Here is a 19,375-nt window from a genome sequence, read left to right as displayed (position 1 = left end):
GCACCCCACCACATCCATTTTGAGGGCCCCACCCTCCAGGAAAGTGACGTCCCCACCCTACACAATTATGGACAGGGGAAAAGGAAAGAGGGGTGCCAGGTTACAGGAACAGTGCTATAGGTGAGTGCCAGCTCTTGAAAGGAGGCTGCCCATTGATCCATACCTTCTCCAGAGGGAGTAGGCCACAAAGTACAGGCAGTGAGCTTAATTGAATTCATGTTTAATAATTACAGGCACCGTGCCCCCCTTCCCCCTGCCCAGGCAGCAGCAGGGGTGGTGCAGGGGCTGGGGCATATGCCCCCAGCAGCGAGGACGGCAGTCCCAAGAGTGATTTTCAGAAAATAAAAAAAGGACCTCAGGGGCAGGCAGTGGTGCCCCCCCCCAAGACACACCAAATTTCAAGACTTTATATATATCTCTGTGCCCCAAGGGGAGGAGAGGGACACTTGGCAGCATCCTGGAGGGGGCCCCAGGCAGCCCCAAGCCATCCTGCGTCTTCAGCCATTTTATTAGCTTAGACACCACCGCACTACAGGCACCCACTGCCGCCGCCACTGCTGCTGACTCCCCTGCAGTCCAGGCGGCTGGCTGGGCCATCCGAGTGTCCATGGGGCTCCAAGTCCCCGGCCCCACCCCGCCCTCAGTTGTGGTCAGACTCGTCCTCTGCCTCACGAAGCCACTTGAAGAAGGCTGTGACAGATTTAAGGGCCACGCCCTTGCCCTGCTGCTCAGCAGGGTCCTTGCTACTCTCCCAGCTGTAGAAGGCGTCCTCCTTCACCACGTCCTCATCGTACAGCTTATCAAAGAACGTCCGAAGCAGGTCTGCAAGCAGGCAGGACAGAGTTAAGGGGCGTACTGCCCACAGCGACCCCATCCCATCTGCAAAGGATCCCTCCCCAGGCTCCAATGTTAAAACAAAACTCTTGACCCACCATCCTGACAACTGTGTCTGACCATTTCAAAGTGACTAGGTCTCTAATAGGAAGCTAATAATCTCTTGGTCTAAGAGACAGGAATCAGTCACTTGGCCAAACCTTACAAATCTGCCCAGCCTCACCTCAGCAGCTTCAAATTTCTCCATTCACGATATGTTTAATGGAAAAAACTACATGCAGAATTGGTACTCCTGAATTAGGGAAATTACAAAAGTCCCAGCTGTTATCACTGACAAGTCTAGGGTATAACCTAGAACATCCACTGGCCCCCATTAGATTCTGACAAACTCTCAATCCCAATTTCCTTTTAACTTTCCACACATCTGAACATACACACCCTCTCTGACACTTTTACATGTGCTACATTTTTTGGCAAGAACATCCTTTCTCTTGTCACCTTCCTGGTGAACTCCTTTAGGATCAATTCAAGCATCTCTTGCTCTGACCCTCTTTCTCCCTCACCCACTGGCTACTACCCTTTCCAAGCATTTGTCCTATAACCCTGACCACAACTGATTCCCTTCCCCACACTGCACTGCCAGTATTTCCAAAGCAAACTTAATGCTTCTAAAAGCAAGAGGCTGAGTAGTGAATACATTTCTTCTGAATAAAGAAATGAACACAGCGTAAGATCTAGAGTCCATTTGTGAAACACTGAGCCATTTATGTAAGCCAGGACACCCTCAAATCTATGTACAGCCGCCACCTGTGGACAACCCCCCAACTCCTATACCACCGCAACAGCAGCCGGTCACTTATCCCAAACGTGTGCTCTAAGTCTCATGCATACCCATCCTAGGGACCCTATATGATCGATTATCCACTCTGCCCTGTATTTTTAAGCCCAAGTTTCTCCAATCTCAACATAAAAGGCCTCCTTTACAACCACTATCTCCTACAACCAAACAAAAGATTTTTGTCTTTTGACAACAGATTGAATTCAGATTTTGTCTATATTTGTTGTTTCCTTTTTCCTGTCTCAGTCGAATTTTACTCAGTTCTTTCCAATCCACATTCTGTCCCTTGCTCCACCAAATATTTCTGCCAGGGTGGCCTCCATGTTTTTATATTCCAGTAGCCCTTAACTTTCAGGTCTCCGCCCATGGGACTCTCAAGTAGCGTCTTGCATTACTGACCACTTCACTCTCCTAAAATTACTGTCCTTTGTTCATAGGACCCTGTTCGATGATTCCCTAGCTGTGGGTCCTGCACTTCAAGGTGCCATCTTAGGCTCTCAACACTCTCCCTCGGGCAATCCTGTGTCTTCTTGTGACTTGCATGTGCCAGCAACTCATTGATGAACCTCCACCCCTGACCTCTTCGTCTCCAAATGAATCCACACAGCCAGCTGTCTGCCAGCATCCCTGATCACCGCTACCCCCAGACCACAAATTCATGATGACCAAACAACTCAGTCCAGTGCTTCCTACCACCCAGTGGATGGTGCCACACTATCACCTCACCTGCTAAAACCATACTGGGAGTCATATGACTTCTGATCTCTCATCACCCTCTCCCAGGCCAGTGCGTCTTAAAACTGCCCACTCCTCTCCCATCTCCACTGTCACCGGCAAGGCTGAGCCACTACCAACAACACTCCTGATCTGCTGATCCTGCCACATTCAGTCACCCCCATTCCAAACCACTCTTCCCACTATTGGCCAGGATGATCTAAAAACTAACATAGAATTTTTTTATTCCTTGCTTAAAAATCCCAAAGGCCTCTTCCTGTCCTGAGGCTAAAACCGAAAATTCGTCCCATGGCTTACACAGCCCTGTGTGACCTGGCCCATGTCCATCTTGCCTCATATATGACTGGTTACTTGCTCTCCAATGGCCTTCCTTCAAAAGTTCTTTTACCTTGTGTCCAGTTCTTTCCACTTCAGGGCCTTCCTTTACATACAGTTCCTTTGTTCTAAGTCTCTCCCCATCCCATTTGTCAATTCCCAATCATTCTCCCTCAGACTAGGTGTACCCTCCAGACCCATCTTCCAATACTTATCACTGTTATAGACTCCAGGCCAGCACAGAAACTGTGCGTGACTTACTCACTGTAATATCCAGGGCTTTGGCACGTACCCATTTGCTGAAAGCACACAACCTCAGGCATGTTAACCTAAGCCTCGGTCTTTCAAATATGAAAAAGAGGGTAACACCATCTACCCTAAAACAATACTTGTGAGGATTAAATAAGGGAAGAAAAGCACCTCAGCCCTGTGCCAGGCAGAGGAAAACGTTACCATTTATCATCTCTGCACTCCTGACACCTAACAGCTAGCTGGCTAAGCACAAAACAGGTAGCCAGCCTTCAAGGCTGAGTCTAACTCCTTCCATTGGTAGGCAAGGAAACAAACATCACAGAGGTCAAGAACCAACCATCAGAGCATTTTGCTGTCCAATGACCACCCAACCTTTCCGGGGTTGAGGCGCTTTCCATGACTGACCCCCCTTCCCCCGCCCCGTCCCGTCCCATCCCTCCAGCCTGGCTCTTACTGGCGGGCTGCTCTAAGGTCACTACAAGGGCCTGAAGGGCGTAGAGTGCCTGCAGCTCCTTCTGCTCATCACATAGGTATTTCTGTAGCAATTTCGCTCGTGCTTTCAGCACCTCAACATTCACTCGGAGCGGAGTTTCAACTACAGGAAGGAAGACACGGATAAGTGGAGTAACACACCCTCAGCCTGGTTCACAACCAGGAGGCACAGACCAAAAACTCCCTCCCTTCATTTGTCTGTTGGGCCCACCCTTGCCCCGCCATCTCCCTGGCTCCTCTTACAGATAATTGCGGAATAGCAGACAGTTGTCATGAGGGCTCGAACAAACGTGTTGGATGCTACCTGCTGCTCACTCAGGTTGGCCTGTGCAGGAGAAAGAAAAATACATGGTCCACAAGTTCTCACTGTATCTCCATCACCACACCAAGAACCACCTCTCCTTTATCCCTCTCTCCCAATACCCAGGAGAAACATACTTCTATCCAGTCAAACACGCGCTGGTTACTGCTGCTCTCCTTGAGCAGCTTCTCCAGTTGCCTGCTCAGCTCCTCGGAGGAGAGCAACCTCTGGCCAGGGACTTCTGACTCCTCTCCCAGGGTATAGTCCACTTTCTGCAAGTCAAACGGCCCATAGTCAGGAGGGAAGTGTACCAAGTGAGTGAGATGAGGAAAGAGGGAGAAGACCGGCCAGCCCCACATGGAGTTAACCTAACGGCAGCCACAAACCTGTTCAGTGACGAAGGCACCAATGTCCTGGCCTTCAGGTAGAAATTCTTTCCAGCTGAGTCCAGCCTCTCGCCACAATGCCCCCACCTTTTTGGGACCCTGAAAAACAAGACCAACTCAGCAACTCTCTCTCTTCAATAATCTAACAGCCCCACAAATGGTCTCCATCAGATACTTACTCCAAGTTCACTAGGTGCCTACTAGGGGCTAGGATCTCAGGATGCTACCGAGGTACCAAATAGGCACAGTCCCTCCACAACTAGTCTAGCACTGGACACAGACTTCAGTCCTAGACACGAGAACTCACCCACCGCAGTGCTATGAGGCTGGTGGGGGATGACCTAAGAGTCTCCAGGAAAAATGTTCATTAGCTTCCACAAGATTCTCAAAGAATTATTGGACCACAAAAGATATACAACTAAATCCAAATATCTTATTCCAGCTTTCCACACTCATCTGCCTTTTTCTAAAATAGTTTAGTTTTTCATTATTCCAAGTAACAATGCTTATGGGAGAGGAAGACTAACAAGTATGTTTGTTTCCCAAGTCCAGAACATTTTAGAAGCAGATATACCCCCCACCCCCAATGCAAACGAGAAATCTTCACACAAACAGCAGTCAGCCCATTTTCTGTACAAGGCAAGAGATTCTGAAGGCATTATTCTTTTATAACAGATATTCAAAATGACGACATCAACCCTTAACACGTTGCGTACGGATCACGAGAATCTTCACGAGGGATTTAAACCCCGCCATACGCAACGTTGTTAATAAGATAGTAGCTCGTGGACTTTAAAGATGCCCATTTTAACACCACTAAAATGGAGCTGTCTCACTGCTGATATGTTACATTTAAAAAATATGACCATAAGTCTTTTCTTAGCAGAGCATAAACACATCCTATAATCTATGGCACCATACGTTCAATAAAAACACCTAAGTAGTTCAATATGCTTTTTTTTTTTTTAAAAAAAACAAAACAAAAAAAACCCACAAATCATCCTGGTACATATTTCTACCTAAAACAATTAATACGCTACCGAAGGAACAATTCCTTTCAATTCAAAGTCTCACTCTTCCGGGTTCCAGATAGCTGAACTCTTTTGAAACTGCACTTTCCAAGTTCTCACTACCAACATCTCACTGAGAAGCTGGAAGGTACCACACCCAGCTTGCCTTTCCCATCTTTCCACATGCTAGTCACCAATTAACTTTCACAAGGCAGCTTCAGTGCCCTTCCAGGAAAGCTTACTGTCGTGAACATTACCAAACACACTCCTCTGCAACCTCACAGTACTTTAAAACATTCCATTTCAAGTACTTTATTTCACGCTTTATTACACACTGTTGTTTTTACGAAGCTGTCATTTCTTACTTTTTTCTCTTCCAACTTGTTTCCTGTGTTTTATTCACTGTTGTATTCCCAGGGCCCAGTATGTGGTAAATGTTTTAGAAAAACAAAAACAAAACACTAGTTGAATGAATGAATGAATCAATCAACCAATCAAGAGCCTAGGGTCTTAGATTCCCATTCTCCTGCCTCGTCCAGAAATCACAAGAGGACTGGTCGGAGGGAGTGTGCCAGCCTCTAAGGTACCAACACAACAGTACCATCTCCATTAACCCCATTCTACCAAAGGACCATGAGGCGTCAGGGTCACCGCAAGTAGCCCAAACCGCACGGTGCCAAGAGAAGTCCTGAACGCATCACCCCCGAAAGGCTCTCACTCACCACGCTTTTGCACAGGAGCCCCAGGATCTCCAGCAACAGGGAGGCAGCTTTGCCCAGGGGCCTCAGAGGCTTCGTAATCTCCCTGTAAGAAAACTCAGTGTTCATAGCCTCTACAAAAAGCTCTCAACACACTACCTCATCTTTCCCTAAACCAGGTGTGGAACCTTCCACTCCTCCCTTCCCTCTCCCCTTTCTTTCCGTCTTTATCCTCCCTCAATTCCACCAAACGGAGCTCACCTGAACAGCTCCCCCATGGACACGCCACCATCCTGCAGAATCGGCGTCACCAGTTCTGCTAGGTAGAGCCACACATGGGGGATGTCGATTTCCATGTCTTCAGCCAATTCTAGGACTTCATACAGCCTACAAAGGGAATTCAAATCAGGACATTCTAGAAAAGAGGAGCCAGGCCCTGACCCTTCTTCTGGGTCAACAAGGCATGGCTAAAGGATCAACTGTGGAGCCCCTCAAGAACATTTCCTCAATCAACATGGGGCAATTATCTCCTTCTTGTCCTTAGATGGCTCACACCCATCCCTGCCAAAAGTAATGTTGACCAGGATGGTTGAGGAGCCTACACTCTTACCCAAGGATCCACAGGCCTTACAAAGGAGGGAAATCTGTGGGTATGTAAAAGTGGAGGCCCACAGAAGTCAGTCTTACCCTTGGTAGTACTGAGCAGTGGAGAGGTGCCCGGCACTGAGCAGCTGGTGCAGCAGCCGCCCCATATGTTCACGAGCAATGGTGCTGCGCTCCAGTGTGGACTCGATGCCATGCCGGACAAAGATAAAGAGCAGGGAGGGTGAGGCCAACTCCTGCACACACTGCACTGCCTCCTGCGGGGGCACAGGGTGGAGGAGGGAGAACAGTTGGCGTGTGACCCACCCCCCACCCCTCTGCCACCACTCAGCTCCCTCCCACTGCCAACCTTCATGTCATTGAGGTGGAGGTATTCCTCAATGATGGCCTTGGATTTCTTCTCCATCTCCTCCTCAGACAGCACAGCCTTTGGGGGGCTTACCGGGGGGAGGGTGGCTTCTCGCTTCACTGAGGGGATACAAAACAGATCAGAGACTCTTCAGTTCCCGTCCTCCCAGCAAACGGGGTATGAGCTCTGAAGACGGTGTGGGGACTGGCAAATCCCAAAACAGCGCACACCACTCCCCTCGTGTCCTCTCCTAGCTGCTTACCGGCATCCCGCCCACGGTCCCGATCCTCTGAGAGGCTGGATGCCTTGCGCAGCCCCTCAGGCTGGGAGGGCCGCTCTCTACTCCGCTCCTCCACCTCCTTGCTGAAACTCCGCTTGGTGGCAGGTGTCCGAGAGCGATCAAGGCGGTCCCCACGGTCACCTCCCCGTTCACTCCGTTCTAGGCGGTCTCCCCTGTCCCCAGCTTTCTCACCGCGTTCCCGACTCAAGCTACTCCTGGAAGAAAGACAAGCACATGGTCTCTCACCTGTACTACCCAGGCGCTCTTTCCTTTAACTACCCAACCTGCTGAGCAATGGTTGGGCCTTGTTCTTGGCACCAGGAAAACTGCCCCAATCTCAAGCAAGGGCCCCTGAACGTTGGAGGTGTTAAGGATTCCTATGGCAACAACCCAAACCCAATCATGGTCCTCTCCGTGTGAAGAACAAAGACACCTAGAAAACCTCACCTCTGGGCCACACGCCTGTTTTCTGTGCTTTCTGTAGGCGCTGCTTGTTGAAGGGCTGAGAAGCGATTCAAGGTACTAGTAGCTGGACGAGCAGCTTCTGATGCTGAGGCAGAAAAGCAAGATTAAAACCTCCATTTTCTTACATCCTATCACCTACTTGCCAGTTTAGGACACTTGGAACTAATCCCAACACTAAAGCTTACCAAGTAGACAGCCTCTGGATTACCCAACCACTCTGTACCGAAAGCCTCCCAGAGACAAAGCTCTACCCTCAGGAGCTAATAAATAAGCACACAGCTCTTTACAGTGACCTCCCATACCTGCGTCGGAGGGCTTGGCTCCTGAGCCTCCACTGCTGCCCTTGCCCCAGCTCAATCGCCCTCCAGGTGCGAAGAGCTGGTTGTTAGAATCAATGGAGCCAGGCTGAGGAAGGAAAGGAAGTGGAAAGTCATGGGTCTAACTGGCTAACTGGCCTCAGCCACACACAGCCACGAAAGGCCTAGACCAGGGGCCAAGAAAACTTTTCCCGTAAAGGGCTAGGCAGTAAATATTTTAGGCTTTGCAGCCACACAGTTTCTATTCCAACTCCTCAACACTGCCACTGTCACGTGACAGCAATCACAGACGATACTTGAAGGGAATGAGTGTGGCTGTGTTCCAATAAAACTACGGACATTGAAATTTAAATTTCACATACTTTCACATAACAGTATTCACTTTTCCCAACCGTTAAAAATGTAAAAACCATTCTCAGCCTGTGGGAAGTACAGAAGCAGGGAATGGGCTGAATCTGGTGTGTGCATCAGTTTGCTGACCACTGAGGGGCCAGAAGCAATGTGAATACACCCCTCTAGTAATCTAACCAGTTAGTCCAAGAGGGAAAATGCAGCTGTAACCTTCCCCACCTCAGGGAGTCAGGGGACTAAGACCCAGTTGTGTCTTCACCCTCCATCCACATCACCCCTTCCGACACACAGTCCTACCTTCGTGATCTTGGTGAGTCGTGAGGTGTCGATAGGGCGGCTGCCCTTACTGATGGGGACCGTGTTCCAGCCGCCATCATCCACAAGGGGAAGGCCGCGGCCTGGGACGGAAGGAGAGCACATGGGAGCTGTGAGTGAGGCCGGCAGCCCTGGCCCTCGGGCCGCCCCAGCCCCAGCCCCAGCCCCGCTTCCTCAGATCCTCAGCTCCATCATGGGGTTCAGTGGCCCAGACACGTGGCACTAAGAAGAAGTCATCAGGGGAAGCACAGGCCCTCACACTGCCCGCCCCCAAGCCTGGCCCCCAACTCACTGAGCGGTGGACCTGGGGGGCCGCCCCGCCGCTTGTCGCCGCCCTTGGCCATCAGCTGCTGTACTTTGATGTGCTCCCGGTGCTCCTCCAGCTCCGCCTCCTTGTGGATCTGGTCAATGGTCTTGGGACCCTGGTCCCCCCGGCGTGGCACCCAGTTGCTCTGTGGGGACAGAGGCATTTAAGACACCAGAGGGCCAAAGCAGTGTCGGCAAATGGGGGCTGTGAGGGCAGAGGCAGAGGACTAGCGAGCGACGGCAAGGAGGGGACACACACCCGTCGCAGATCCAGCACATCCTGCAGCATAAAGCGGATTCGGGATGAAGTCTTCTTCTCCTTAATGATTTTTTCCATCTGGTTGAAATATTGATCCATTCGGGGCTAGGGAGAAGCAAAGGGATCAGGCCAGGAACTTCTAATCCCTTACCTCCAGCTGCAGGCCCTCAGCTCCATCACTGTGGCTCAGTGGCCCCGACACAACAGGGAGTGTGTCAGCGCACAGCAGGCCCCGCGCGCTTCAGCCTGTCCCCCTCCACCTCCAAGGACTCCTACCTTGGCTTTTTCAAAGTCCAGGTCTTTGCCGATGGTGGTGAGCAGACGGCAAAGGCATTCGAGGGACTCTTCGTCATGGTTCTTAAGTAGTTTAACCACACAGTCGTGCATTATGGCCTCTGTCAGCATCTTCAGCTTGAACAACTCCCCGATGAACTTGATATTCCCTAAAGAGCGCCGTCGGGCTATGTCGCGAGCCTCTTCCAGCTCTTCCTTCAGGCGTCCCCGTTCCTCTGCCTACCAGTCATGGGACAGGGATCACATCAAAAGATACCCAGCCACACAGCTAAAACCCTCTCCTACATATCGAATATCTAAACTCAGCAACAACCACTCATATCCTAAGGCAGAGACACCCCCAAACTACTCTCCCCACCCCCAACTCTACAGCTGAGGGGCATCTGGCTGGGCAGTGGAGTTGGGTTTTCTCTTACTGTAGCAGCTTCGTCCATCTCTTTCTGCTTCTTCTCAAAAACTTCATCATCATCTTTGTCTTTTTCAAACTCCTTCTGACATCGATTCAACAACAGTTTTCGAAAGTTCACAGTCACTGTTGGCTTTTCTGTAGTGGGCACTTTGAGCTGTATGTTGAAGAGGATGTCACATTCAGACTAGTCCAGGACAGGAAGGCCCTCCCAGAATCTTTAACTACCTAACCCAGGAATACCTCTAGCCCCAGCCCTGCCTCCTCCTGGCTGCCATCAACAGCACAGGCTGGAGGAGAAGCAAGAACTGGACTCAAGGAGTCTTGGGAACAGAAGCAGAAGCCAGACCACAAGGTTTAGAAAACAGTGGAAACTAACCGCCATGAGGCAGCGGCACATGTTGGCATAGGCCACAGAGAAGTTGGGTTCTGAAATGGCCTTCTCGAAGATGAGGTCAATGACCCCTTTGAGGCGTTCCTCCGTGTCGATAGCCAGCTGCGTCACCTGCTTCATCAGCTGCTGAAACATCTGGGGTGTCAGCTTATTCAGAATGGAGCGCACCCTGCGGAACAGGTCCTGGTGGGGAGAAGGCACAGAGCAGACACAGGATCCAGTGAGCCTCAGAACAGAGGCCACTGGGAGGGATTAGAAAGGGTGGTGGGGACTTAATGCAGATGAGGATGAAACAGAAGCAAAAAAGCCAAGTTGGCCAAAAGTTGGTACCTGGGTTTTGCTGCCATCAGCATCCTCTTCCCCTCGGTCCTTATCAGCGGCCGTCCGCTTGCTGCTAGGTTTCCAGGCCTTTTCTGCTTTGTTCAGTTTTATATCTTCAGTCATTAACACTGTGGCAATAATCTTGCGTGGCTCCTTTCGGGGGCCCTGCTGAGAGCGCCGGGGTCCCAGACCAGCCTGCTAAATAAGGGAAGGTACAGAAGTAGTCAGCACACTCGAGACACCACCACCACACATCTCCAAGGCTGACTTCTTCCCACCCCCTAACCAGAGGGCCACACCCCCACTCCCCTTGCCCATCTGCCCCTCTAGTCAGTCCCACTCACCGGCCCTCGGGGCAGCTCCCCACCTGGCCCACCCCTTGGGGGCCCACGGTTGCTGAGGGCTGGTCGGCCAAGGTTGGCAAAGGATGGAGTGAAGTCTGGCCCACAGTTTATGCCTTGAAGTCTAGTGGGATCCAGTGGCCGCAGTGGTGTTTTATTGGCCTGTGAAGAGGACGGAGAAGGTATCAGAAACAGGCCAGGGCTACTGACTGTTCTTTCAGGACCTCAGGCTCCTCCCAAGCCCACCAGTCAGCACCGAGTTAGCCTCCCCCTCAAGCCCACCCACCTTCTCCAACACCACGTCGCTGATATGGGGCAGCCCCTCTGGCTTCTGCAGACTGGCAAAGATGAACTGAAAGCCAAGCAGGAACTCACGGTCATAACGCTTTTTTTCCTCAAGGTTTAGAGGTTTCCACTGATCTGCAAGAAGGACGGGATGAACTATTATTGTCTCCCGGGGCCCTAACAAGAGCAGCCCGCATCCTAACCCCCCTTCAGCATACCTGACTTGTACTCGTACTTCTGCTCCGCAGGCTGGATGTTCTCAGCGTTGTGAATTTTGTCCTCCTTTGAGTCCCAGGTCTCCTCTGAGTCTTCGGGCCGTGGGGGCTCACTGCTGCCCTCAGGCTCTGGGCCGGGATTATTGCCTACGGGAGGCTGATTTTCCACCTCTGGTACTCCCGGGTTCACCTGCAACCACAGGAACATTCTGTCGGTTGTAGTACGACCAGTTCCACACCCAAACTCTGCCCTCTCCCCTCCCACCGCTCCCTTACCTCCTTGAAGGCATCTAGAAGGTCTCCTACAGCTTCCTTCTTATTGAGCTCCTTAATTTTCCGTCTCCTCTTTGGCACAGATACTGCCACTATTTAGGGGGGGAAAAGGACAAAGGAGTGGGAATAACTTAAGGAGTACCCCTAACTCTTGGGAAGAAGAAAAAGCAGCCACTGTGTAAAATTTCCCCTTTCCATTACACCCTCTCTAGAGTTAAAATTCCTTAATCTAGTTTAGTTTCCATCACAGGGCTTCTTACCCAGTCACAATGGCACAAATGAAAGATTACCAATGAACAGAAAGAACCACACCCTCCGCCTGCCCCACCTCTACCATCCAGCCACACCTCACCTGGGGTGGCTGCTGCTGCCTCCAAACTCTGGGACAGGTGGGCTAGAACAGGGGTGCTCTCTGGGGGGAGCAGTTCCTCTCCTCCCTTCTCACTCTCAGCTTCTCCTTCTTCTTCCTCTTCCTCCTCTTCTTCCATTTCCTCCTCTGGAGCAGGGGAAGTAGCTGGAGGAGCCATAGCTGGAGTGGCAGAGAGGACGGCGGGGGAAGCCACTGGTGCTGCCACTTCCTTGGCCGGCTCCTGTGGCTCACTGACGGGGCTTAAGTCCTCAGCTGGTGGCGAGGGGGCTCCGTTGAGCAGTTCCTCAGGTTGGGCAGTTGGAGCAATGGGCGTGGGGGACTCAGAGGGACAAGCCAGGAGAGGAAGAGGGGCAAGCTCTGGGTTCGACTCCAGCTCTGGTTCCAGATCCTCGGATGGAATCGTGCCGTTAGGCTCAAGAAGCACTTCCGCCTTGGGAGATGCCAGGGGGATGGCAACCTGGAGAGGACTGGAAGAGAACTCAGACTCTGGAATTGGTTTGCTAAGTGTCACTTCTACTTCCAGTATGGGTTCAGCGAGGGGAGTGGGCTCTGGAGAGAGGCAATACGGCTCCCCAGTCTCACGGGGCACAGAAGTTGATTCTTCTACAGACATCTGTATCATCCCCGTTGTCAGAGTGTCCCCAGGAATAGAAAGGACTGCGAGATTAGGCTCAGACCCTGGTTCCAAGATTGGGGGTGGTGACGGGGTCGGAGAAGGTGATGAAGGCTGGGATTCTGAAGGGCTGTGCTCTGTGCCAGGCAGCCCCGACCGGCCCCCAATGATTGCTCCCTGTGACCGGTCATCTGCACCACAGGAGAGAAGAATGAGTAATTAAAGGCAAGTCCTTCACTGCTGTGGTTTCTCTTCCTCCCTGCCAAGACATTCCTAACCTATCCATCCACCACTACCCCCCCGCCACCACCACCATGCCACAATCTTCTCCCACCTTTTCCCTTTTCAGCCAAAAACCAATCTACCCTCAAAATTCCACTACCTGAAACCTACATCATTCTTTTCTGGCACCCGGTTCAAGTCACCCCCACCTCCCTGGCATTTTACATTGTTACATTCCTCCCCCATAAAAGTTCTGCCCCACGTGCCCACGTACCTGGCCGGACAACGACAGCAACCTGGGGTGTCTCCCCATTAGCTTGAGGCTCCAGACTGCCTCCCGTCTGCAGGACACAAAGGGTTACCAAGTTTGCCCTGCAGAGTCCCACAACCCTTCTTTACTAGGGCCATTTCTACTTTAGCTCTGCCTAGAAATCCAGGAAAGCAGGGAAATAAATCCCTCAGTGAAGGAAAAGACCAAGGGACCTGGGATCCAGGGCAGAATCGCCATCCCAGCCAGGGCATTACTCAGAGAGCAGACAGTACCTGGGGAGGGGTGGGTGTGGAGGCGGTTCGCGCCCCAGACATAATTTCCTCCGTGATATCCTTCCCTCCTTGGTTTGGATCTCGAATTCGGATCTGGGGAAAGAAAGCTATGGGGTAAGTGGGAAGCAGGAGGAGCCCACGTCTCTGCCCTGCCCCACTCCTAAGACTCTAGACCAACCCTCCACCCCCTACTGGGAAGCAGGTGGGTGGGGGCCAGAAACCCCATGAGTTCTACTGTCAACCCATCTGGCTGCTCTTGTCATCCCTGCCCTGGCTCCCACCCCTCAGAGGCCCTTGACCTCACAGAGCCACCCGTACATCATAATGCCCCTCCCACCCTCATCCCTGCCCTACCAGCAGTCCCCCAGGCAGTGGCCGCACACCCTGGGGCCCAGGACCCCTGTCTAGCACCCATCCAGCTCACTTGTGGCTAGTCGGCCTGATCTCTGGGGGCAGGGCCCAGATCCAGTGGGTGGAGCCAGGGTGACTCAGCGGCTTCCCCAGCCCTGGCACCCTATTCTGGGCACCACGCCCAGGGCTTGAGGATTGAGCAGAGGCGTAGGCCTCAAGAGCTTCCAGGACTGGGGAGTGGGGGAGGTGGGGCCACAGAAAACAAACCATTTCTAAAGCAAGCCACCAGAAACCCCAAACCAAACACAGATCGTATGGACCCCAGAACCCAGGTCTCTCAGGAATTTCTCCACTAGCCACTTCAGGCTTCCCGTGAGCTTCTCCTACACTGTAACCTCCGTGCCTTACAGAGAACCTGAGCATTTCACAGATCCCCATTCTCTGCCCACTTCAGCTGATGAGCTCCTTCAACTTCCTGCTCCCTGACCCACAACACGCCCGACCTTGATTCTCCCTTTCCCTGATGTCCTAGGGCCCCTTGTTGCTACTCACCGTTTTCCGCTCCCTCTTGGGAGCAATCTGGGGTGGCTGGTTCATCAAAACTGGGGCGGGGGCCACACCAGGGGTATACTGCTGCACACCCTGGGCTGGGTAGTAGGCGCCAGCTTGGATGGAGGGGAGACATACACGGAAAGGAAGAATGGTGGCAGCGTCAGGGCCCAACCATATATACAAATGCCTCCTTGAGCCACCTCCCAACCCCAGAACCTCTCATCACCCACAGCCGGCCCCTTGCCCTGCCCCACCCACCTCCCCAAGGGAACTAGGTGTCTATCAAAGCTGGGGAACCAGTCTGAACTGCGTTTACAAGAATTCCTGACACTGACACACACCCCTCGTAGGCAGGCGCTCCTTTCCCACCACACACCAGCCACCAAGACTCTGGCTCTTCTTCTTCTACCCTATAAGGTGCTGTGTATGTACCCCACTACTGGGCACCACATACACATATACTCTGAGGGAGCAGCAACTATTTAACCTGAAACAGAATCACGTCTCTGGCTGAGAATGTGAAAAACAGATTTGCCAACCCTGAGCCACTCAACCTGAGTCCAGTTCCTGTCTCCAGCCCTTTACTCAGGGGCAAGGAAACAAAAAAGTAACATTATGAACCAGGCCCAGGATGAGGTAAAACGAATTCCTTAAAGCAATGGTCTCCAAAATGGGATGCACTCTTTAATCTCATCCATAATCTCCACTTGTTTGTTTTTCACAAGCAACACTAAGTGTTGTTTAAATTATGCATACGTATAAACAAACAAAAACATACACGTATTAGAGATACATACTCAAAATCTTTCCTGATGATCAAAAAATTTTGGAAACCACTGCCATAAAGAACAGACTAATCCTTTCCTAGAATGTAAATGAAAAACAGCTACAAAAACCTCCCAAATCCATGTTACAAGGACTCCCCCCAACCATGGAATGAGTGTCAGAGGGAATGTTTACTGACAGGTCCTCAAACTGGTGCCTGATCCAGTATTTCTTGAGGTGGGGAGGACTCCAACTCTCAGCAATAGGATAAAAGCTCCACCCCCCACCCCCATATGAAGCACCAATCCCTACTGCCTATCAACGCTATCATTTTCAGACCCAGAGACCAGCCTGGAAAGGATCTGAGGAACTGGTGGATTTAGACGCTCCCTGGGACTCACACCACTCCCTCCCCTGCTTACCGTAGGTCCCAAATTCTGTAGGGCTTGCACCCGGATAGAAGCTTGGGGCTCCGGGCTGCACAGGATACTGCTGTGTTGGGACAACATATGTGGAACGCCCCTGATGGAGGGGGAAGGGAGAGGAGGAGGGGAGAGAAAGAGTTGAGGGAGCTGAGCACCTTATCAGACTACAAAGAGAATGTAGGGCAAGATGGGACAAGCCAATTCTGGGCAGTGACCAGAAGGAAGTCCCACCTCTGGAGAAGAGATGGGACCAGAGGGTCAGGATAGGGGAGGTAAGGGTTGGGGTACAAGGTCCTCTGACTTCCGGTGCCTAAACCTCCAGCCTCACCTGTCCAGGGATGTAGTAGGCCCCCTGGGAGGCTGGGTAGGAGATCTGGGAAGGGATCATCATTACTTGGGATCCAGCAGGGTAGACATGGGCAGCTGGGCCAGGGCGGGCGGGGGCTGCACTCTGCACTCGGGAGGCTGCACTGCTCGGGGGCTGGGCCCGGCTAGGGTAGAAGTGCTGTCAGGAGGGAGGAAGATAGTTGATATTGGGAAGGGGAGGAAGTGGACAGCAAAATGGCCACTCCGTAATGTCTCTAGTCTGGAGAGAAGTACTGAGGGCTTCGGAGCATGGGGACCAGTCCTTCCAAGTCCCACTTGACCAAATGATGGTTAGGTGGCCTCTTGTACTCACACGTGCCCTCCACACTCAGGTATACACTTTGCACTCTCTGTTTTTACTCCCTCACTGCCATGCACACTCATATCACCCCCACCAGGCTACCCCTCCACAGTGGCTTCCTAACACCTAGGTGCATCATGCCTCAGTAAAGCCCTTTAGGGCAACCTACTCCCCAGCATGCACTGCTCCACCCGAAGTCACTGAGGAGCTAACAGCTAACATGCAAGATGCCCGGTTCCCAGGTATGCACTCTGCAAGATTTAGTCCCTAACATGCACCGGTCGGCCTCAGACTGAGGGTATGGACAGCAAACAAGTCCCCACTCTAAAGCCTCCCAGTCCCTACGTCTAGCCCCTGACTAGGGTGGAGGGTAAGCGTGAGACCAGGAGAGGGTCCAGGATTAGCAAAAGGGTATTACCTGCAGAGACCTGAATCCTCCCTGAGAGCACACGGGGACAGGAAAGAAGAGAATTATCCCCAAGGTGATAAGGGGGAAGTAAGACAGGAATCCTCCCATTTAGTGAGGAAGAATTTAGGAAACAAAGGCAAGAACCAACTAGAATGTTTATCTTACCACAGTCCAAAGAGAAAGAAGGGAAGGGGAATGGAGCAATGGCAGCCTCCCCGTAAAAGGAGGAAATAGGAAAACAGGAGCTGGCAGCAGAACCCAAAGCACTGCCCCCAATTCTCATGGCACCAGGACCCCTAGGAGTGCCACCCCCACCGAATACACACTCCCCAAGGGGCCATAAGTAATCAACAGTGCAAAGTGCAGAGCCGCATGAAAGAACAGAGCAACTGTCAGGAAATTGGGGCAGGTACAGGGCCTCCAGAGTTTCCATCCTAGGCCCAAGCTGGTCTAAGCTTTCCATGGCTCCCACCCAGATCCCCTACTCCCCTCCCCACAGCCCCTCACCTGACGGGGCTGAGAAGGCGTGTTCATTTGTGTCGCTTGTGGCGTACTGAACACCACCGGTGCTGTCTGCCCCGGGGGAAACGCTGGCTGAAGGGGGGAGACCAGAGTTCAGCAAGAGGGGAAACCCGGGTGGGGCAGAAACCCAAGCTGGTAAAGTAAGGGGAGCAGATCTGTGGCAAGAGCCTCAACAGTCCACACACCCCCTCCCCATGACAGCCAGCCCCTGGGAACAACTAGGGGCCCTGTCTCAATTTGGCAGCAGGAAGCTGCACTTTGCCCTGACACAGATGGGGGTGGGAAAATCCAGAGGGTTGGAACCTGTTTCTGACCAGCTGCTTGGTCTCCCCCACCCCCACCCCAGTGTCTGCTAATTCCTCCCTAATTACCTGTGGGAGTCCAGGGGATGGGGCAGGTGGGGGGCCTGTGGGCTGTGGAGCTTTGTTCATTTCATTTGGTGCCACATCAGGGTCCCCCCAGCACCTGTTAGGAAAGAGTGGAGCTCGGAAAGGGGAAGGGACCCAAGCTTAAGGCAAATGGAGTGGGGGAGGGGGTGAAGCAAAGGCTAGGTCCCACACCGAGCCCCGGAGGTGCCAAGGGGGTAAAGGAGCAGAAAATATACAGCTTATGTCCCCACCAACACGTTGTCAAACCCGCATCACCTCCTACCACCCCCCTCACCTGCTGAAACAACCCCCTCACTCACCCCCTCGGTTAAGAAAAAGTCCACGGTGCGGCCTACAGGTTCTGGGCATCCGAGGGCCTGGGGTTGGGAGGTGAGGGGTATCAACCTGGCTCCGCGGGGCCCAAGACCAACCAGACCGGAAATTCCAGGTCTCGCTGGCACCAGGCTCCCGGATCACAAACGGAGCTAGCAGCTTCGGCCGTGGTGTCCCCACCCCCCACCTGGGGACACCGGGTTCGGGGTCTGGCCCAGGGGCACACAAGGCACGCCTGCCGCGGGTGGCCGCGGGGGCACCCGCGCGGGACCAAAGGCAAAGCCTGCCGCCGCCCAGAAGCGGAGGCCAGGAAGGGCGGGAGTAGGGCCGTAAAAGGCCAGGCGGGCGGCGGCCGAAGAAGAGCCGGTTTCAAGCAAGTGAGGGTCGGCCTGGAGGGCGGGCGGGGCCGGGGGCTCCTCCCTGCCCGCCGCCGCCGCCTCCCTCTCCTGCGCCCTCCCTGCGCAGAGCCGGCCAGTGCCAAAGAACAACGTGTCACTTCCCGGCGGCCGGGCCGCAAAGGGGGGAGGGGGCGGCGGGCCCGGAGCCGGGGTGCCTGCGTCCGCCGGGCCTCCTCGGGTTGGGCCGCAGTGGCACTTCGCGGCCGGCGAACCCGGCGCCCTCCCAGGCCACTGGGACCGCATATTCCGGCCCTGCGCTCCCCCACCCCCACCCAGCGGCCAGGCCGGGCCAGGCCGAGCACACGTGGGCCGGAGATCGGGCCCTGGCGGGCCGGGGCCCGGACTTGAGCCGCGGAGCCTGGGCGCTGGGGCGGCGGCACAGAGTGGCCGGTCCCGGCCCGGATGGCGGCGGATGCGGGGGGAGGGGGTGGGGGGGCCGGGTCGGGCCCGGACATGGCGGCTTTACCTTCAGTCTCCTTCAGTCCGCGCGGCCGAGCCCCACGCAGCCGCACAGACGTAGTCCACAACCATTTCCGGCTCCCCGCACAGATCCCGCTCGGCGGCCACCGCTTCTCCGCAGGCGCAGCCGGCGCCCCCACGTGACCGGCGCAAAGGGCGGAGTCGCGCCCGGCTCCGCGGAGCACATGGGATTTGCCCCGCCTCGTCATGTGACAGCCACTGCCCGCCCCCCATGTCCCCTCCCGAACTTTAGAACTACCAGACAGACCCCTTTCTGAGTTTCTGTTCCGCGGTTCTTAGTTCATTCATACCTTGAGCAAGCAAGCGTTTATTGAGTGAGTCTTCAGTGCTAGATAAACTGCTGGCTGGGGGCCTAGAATCATGAAATTAAAGACTCAGTCCTGCCTAAGTAAATCGTGGTACGAATACGGAAAGAAATACCAATTATGCAGCCTTCGAAAATAATGTGGATTATTGAAAGAGCTTAATCGAATGTTATGCTAAAAGAATTGAAATATTCTAACTAGGGAATTCATGTGAATAGATTTGTTTTTCACAAAGTTCAGCCACTCCCAGGGAGGGTAAAAAACTCAATCATGGAAAATTCAGAATGATGGGAAAAGTAATCCCAAGACCCCTGCCCGGTTGCTAAAAGGTTTGGGACACCAGAAGGGTCTGTACTAGAGTCAAATCCACGTAGTCAAAATCAGATAGCTTGGTTTCAATCCAAACTATTTACTCCC

The 19,375-nt window shown here is 53.2% G+C and overlaps 1 protein-coding gene and 2 non-coding genes across 12 annotated transcripts; all 3 read right to left on the bottom strand.

Moving 5' to 3' along the window:
* Window positions 1–204: 204 nt before the first annotated feature.
* EIF4G1 (eukaryotic translation initiation factor 4 gamma 1) lies at window positions 205–18,788 on the bottom strand. 10 transcript variants are annotated; one of them, XM_074328849.2, is made up of 34 exons: window positions 18,640–18,788; window positions 17,763–17,819; window positions 17,446–17,539; window positions 17,060–17,146; window positions 16,562–16,582; window positions 15,805–15,981; window positions 15,474–15,573; window positions 14,287–14,399; window positions 13,384–13,476; window positions 13,115–13,181; window positions 11,988–12,809; window positions 11,639–11,727; window positions 11,366–11,552; window positions 11,149–11,282; window positions 10,866–11,024; window positions 10,531–10,719; window positions 10,186–10,383; window positions 9,817–9,963; window positions 9,383–9,619; window positions 9,107–9,211; window positions 8,834–8,993; window positions 8,524–8,624; window positions 7,861–7,963; window positions 7,541–7,643; window positions 7,076–7,308; window positions 6,814–6,932; window positions 6,549–6,721; window positions 6,123–6,248; window positions 5,886–5,967; window positions 4,154–4,252; window positions 3,905–4,039; window positions 3,710–3,791; window positions 3,429–3,569; window positions 205–822 (listed from the first exon to the last, which is right to left on the bottom strand). In XM_074328849.2, the coding sequence occupies exons 3-34, from the start codon at window positions 17,503–17,505 to the stop codon at window positions 641–643; spliced, it is 4,824 nt and encodes a 1,607-aa protein (XP_074184950.2). In that variant the 5' UTR covers window positions 17,506–17,539; window positions 17,763–17,819; window positions 18,640–18,788; the 3' UTR covers window positions 205–640. The 10 variants fall into 10 exon arrangements, with proteins under 10 accessions (XP_074184950.2, XP_074184957.2, XP_088649983.1 ...); XM_074328856.2 differs by having other exon boundaries at window positions 10,531–10,716; XM_088793857.1 differs by lacking the exon at window positions 16,562–16,582 and having other exon boundaries at window positions 17,060–17,206.
* LOC141568102 (small nucleolar RNA SNORD66) lies at window positions 8,712–8,786 on the bottom strand. The gene has a single exon (XR_012491115.1). It is a non-coding gene; the product is annotated as a small nucleolar RNA SNORD66 (small nucleolar RNA).
* Window positions 9,263–9,333, bottom strand: LOC141568103 (small nucleolar RNA SNORD66). Its single transcript, XR_012491117.1, has one exon. It is a non-coding gene; the product is annotated as a small nucleolar RNA SNORD66 (small nucleolar RNA).
* Window positions 18,789–19,375: the final 587 nt, after the last annotated feature.

This window comes from Rhinolophus sinicus, chromosome 17, assembly GCF_057876585.1.
Source record: "Rhinolophus sinicus isolate RSI-liver-muscle chromosome 17, RSI-T2T, whole genome shotgun sequence".
NCBI lineage: Eukaryota > Metazoa > Chordata > Mammalia > Chiroptera > Rhinolophidae > Rhinolophus > Rhinolophus sinicus.
This window is presented reverse-complemented; position numbering and strand designations above follow the sequence as displayed.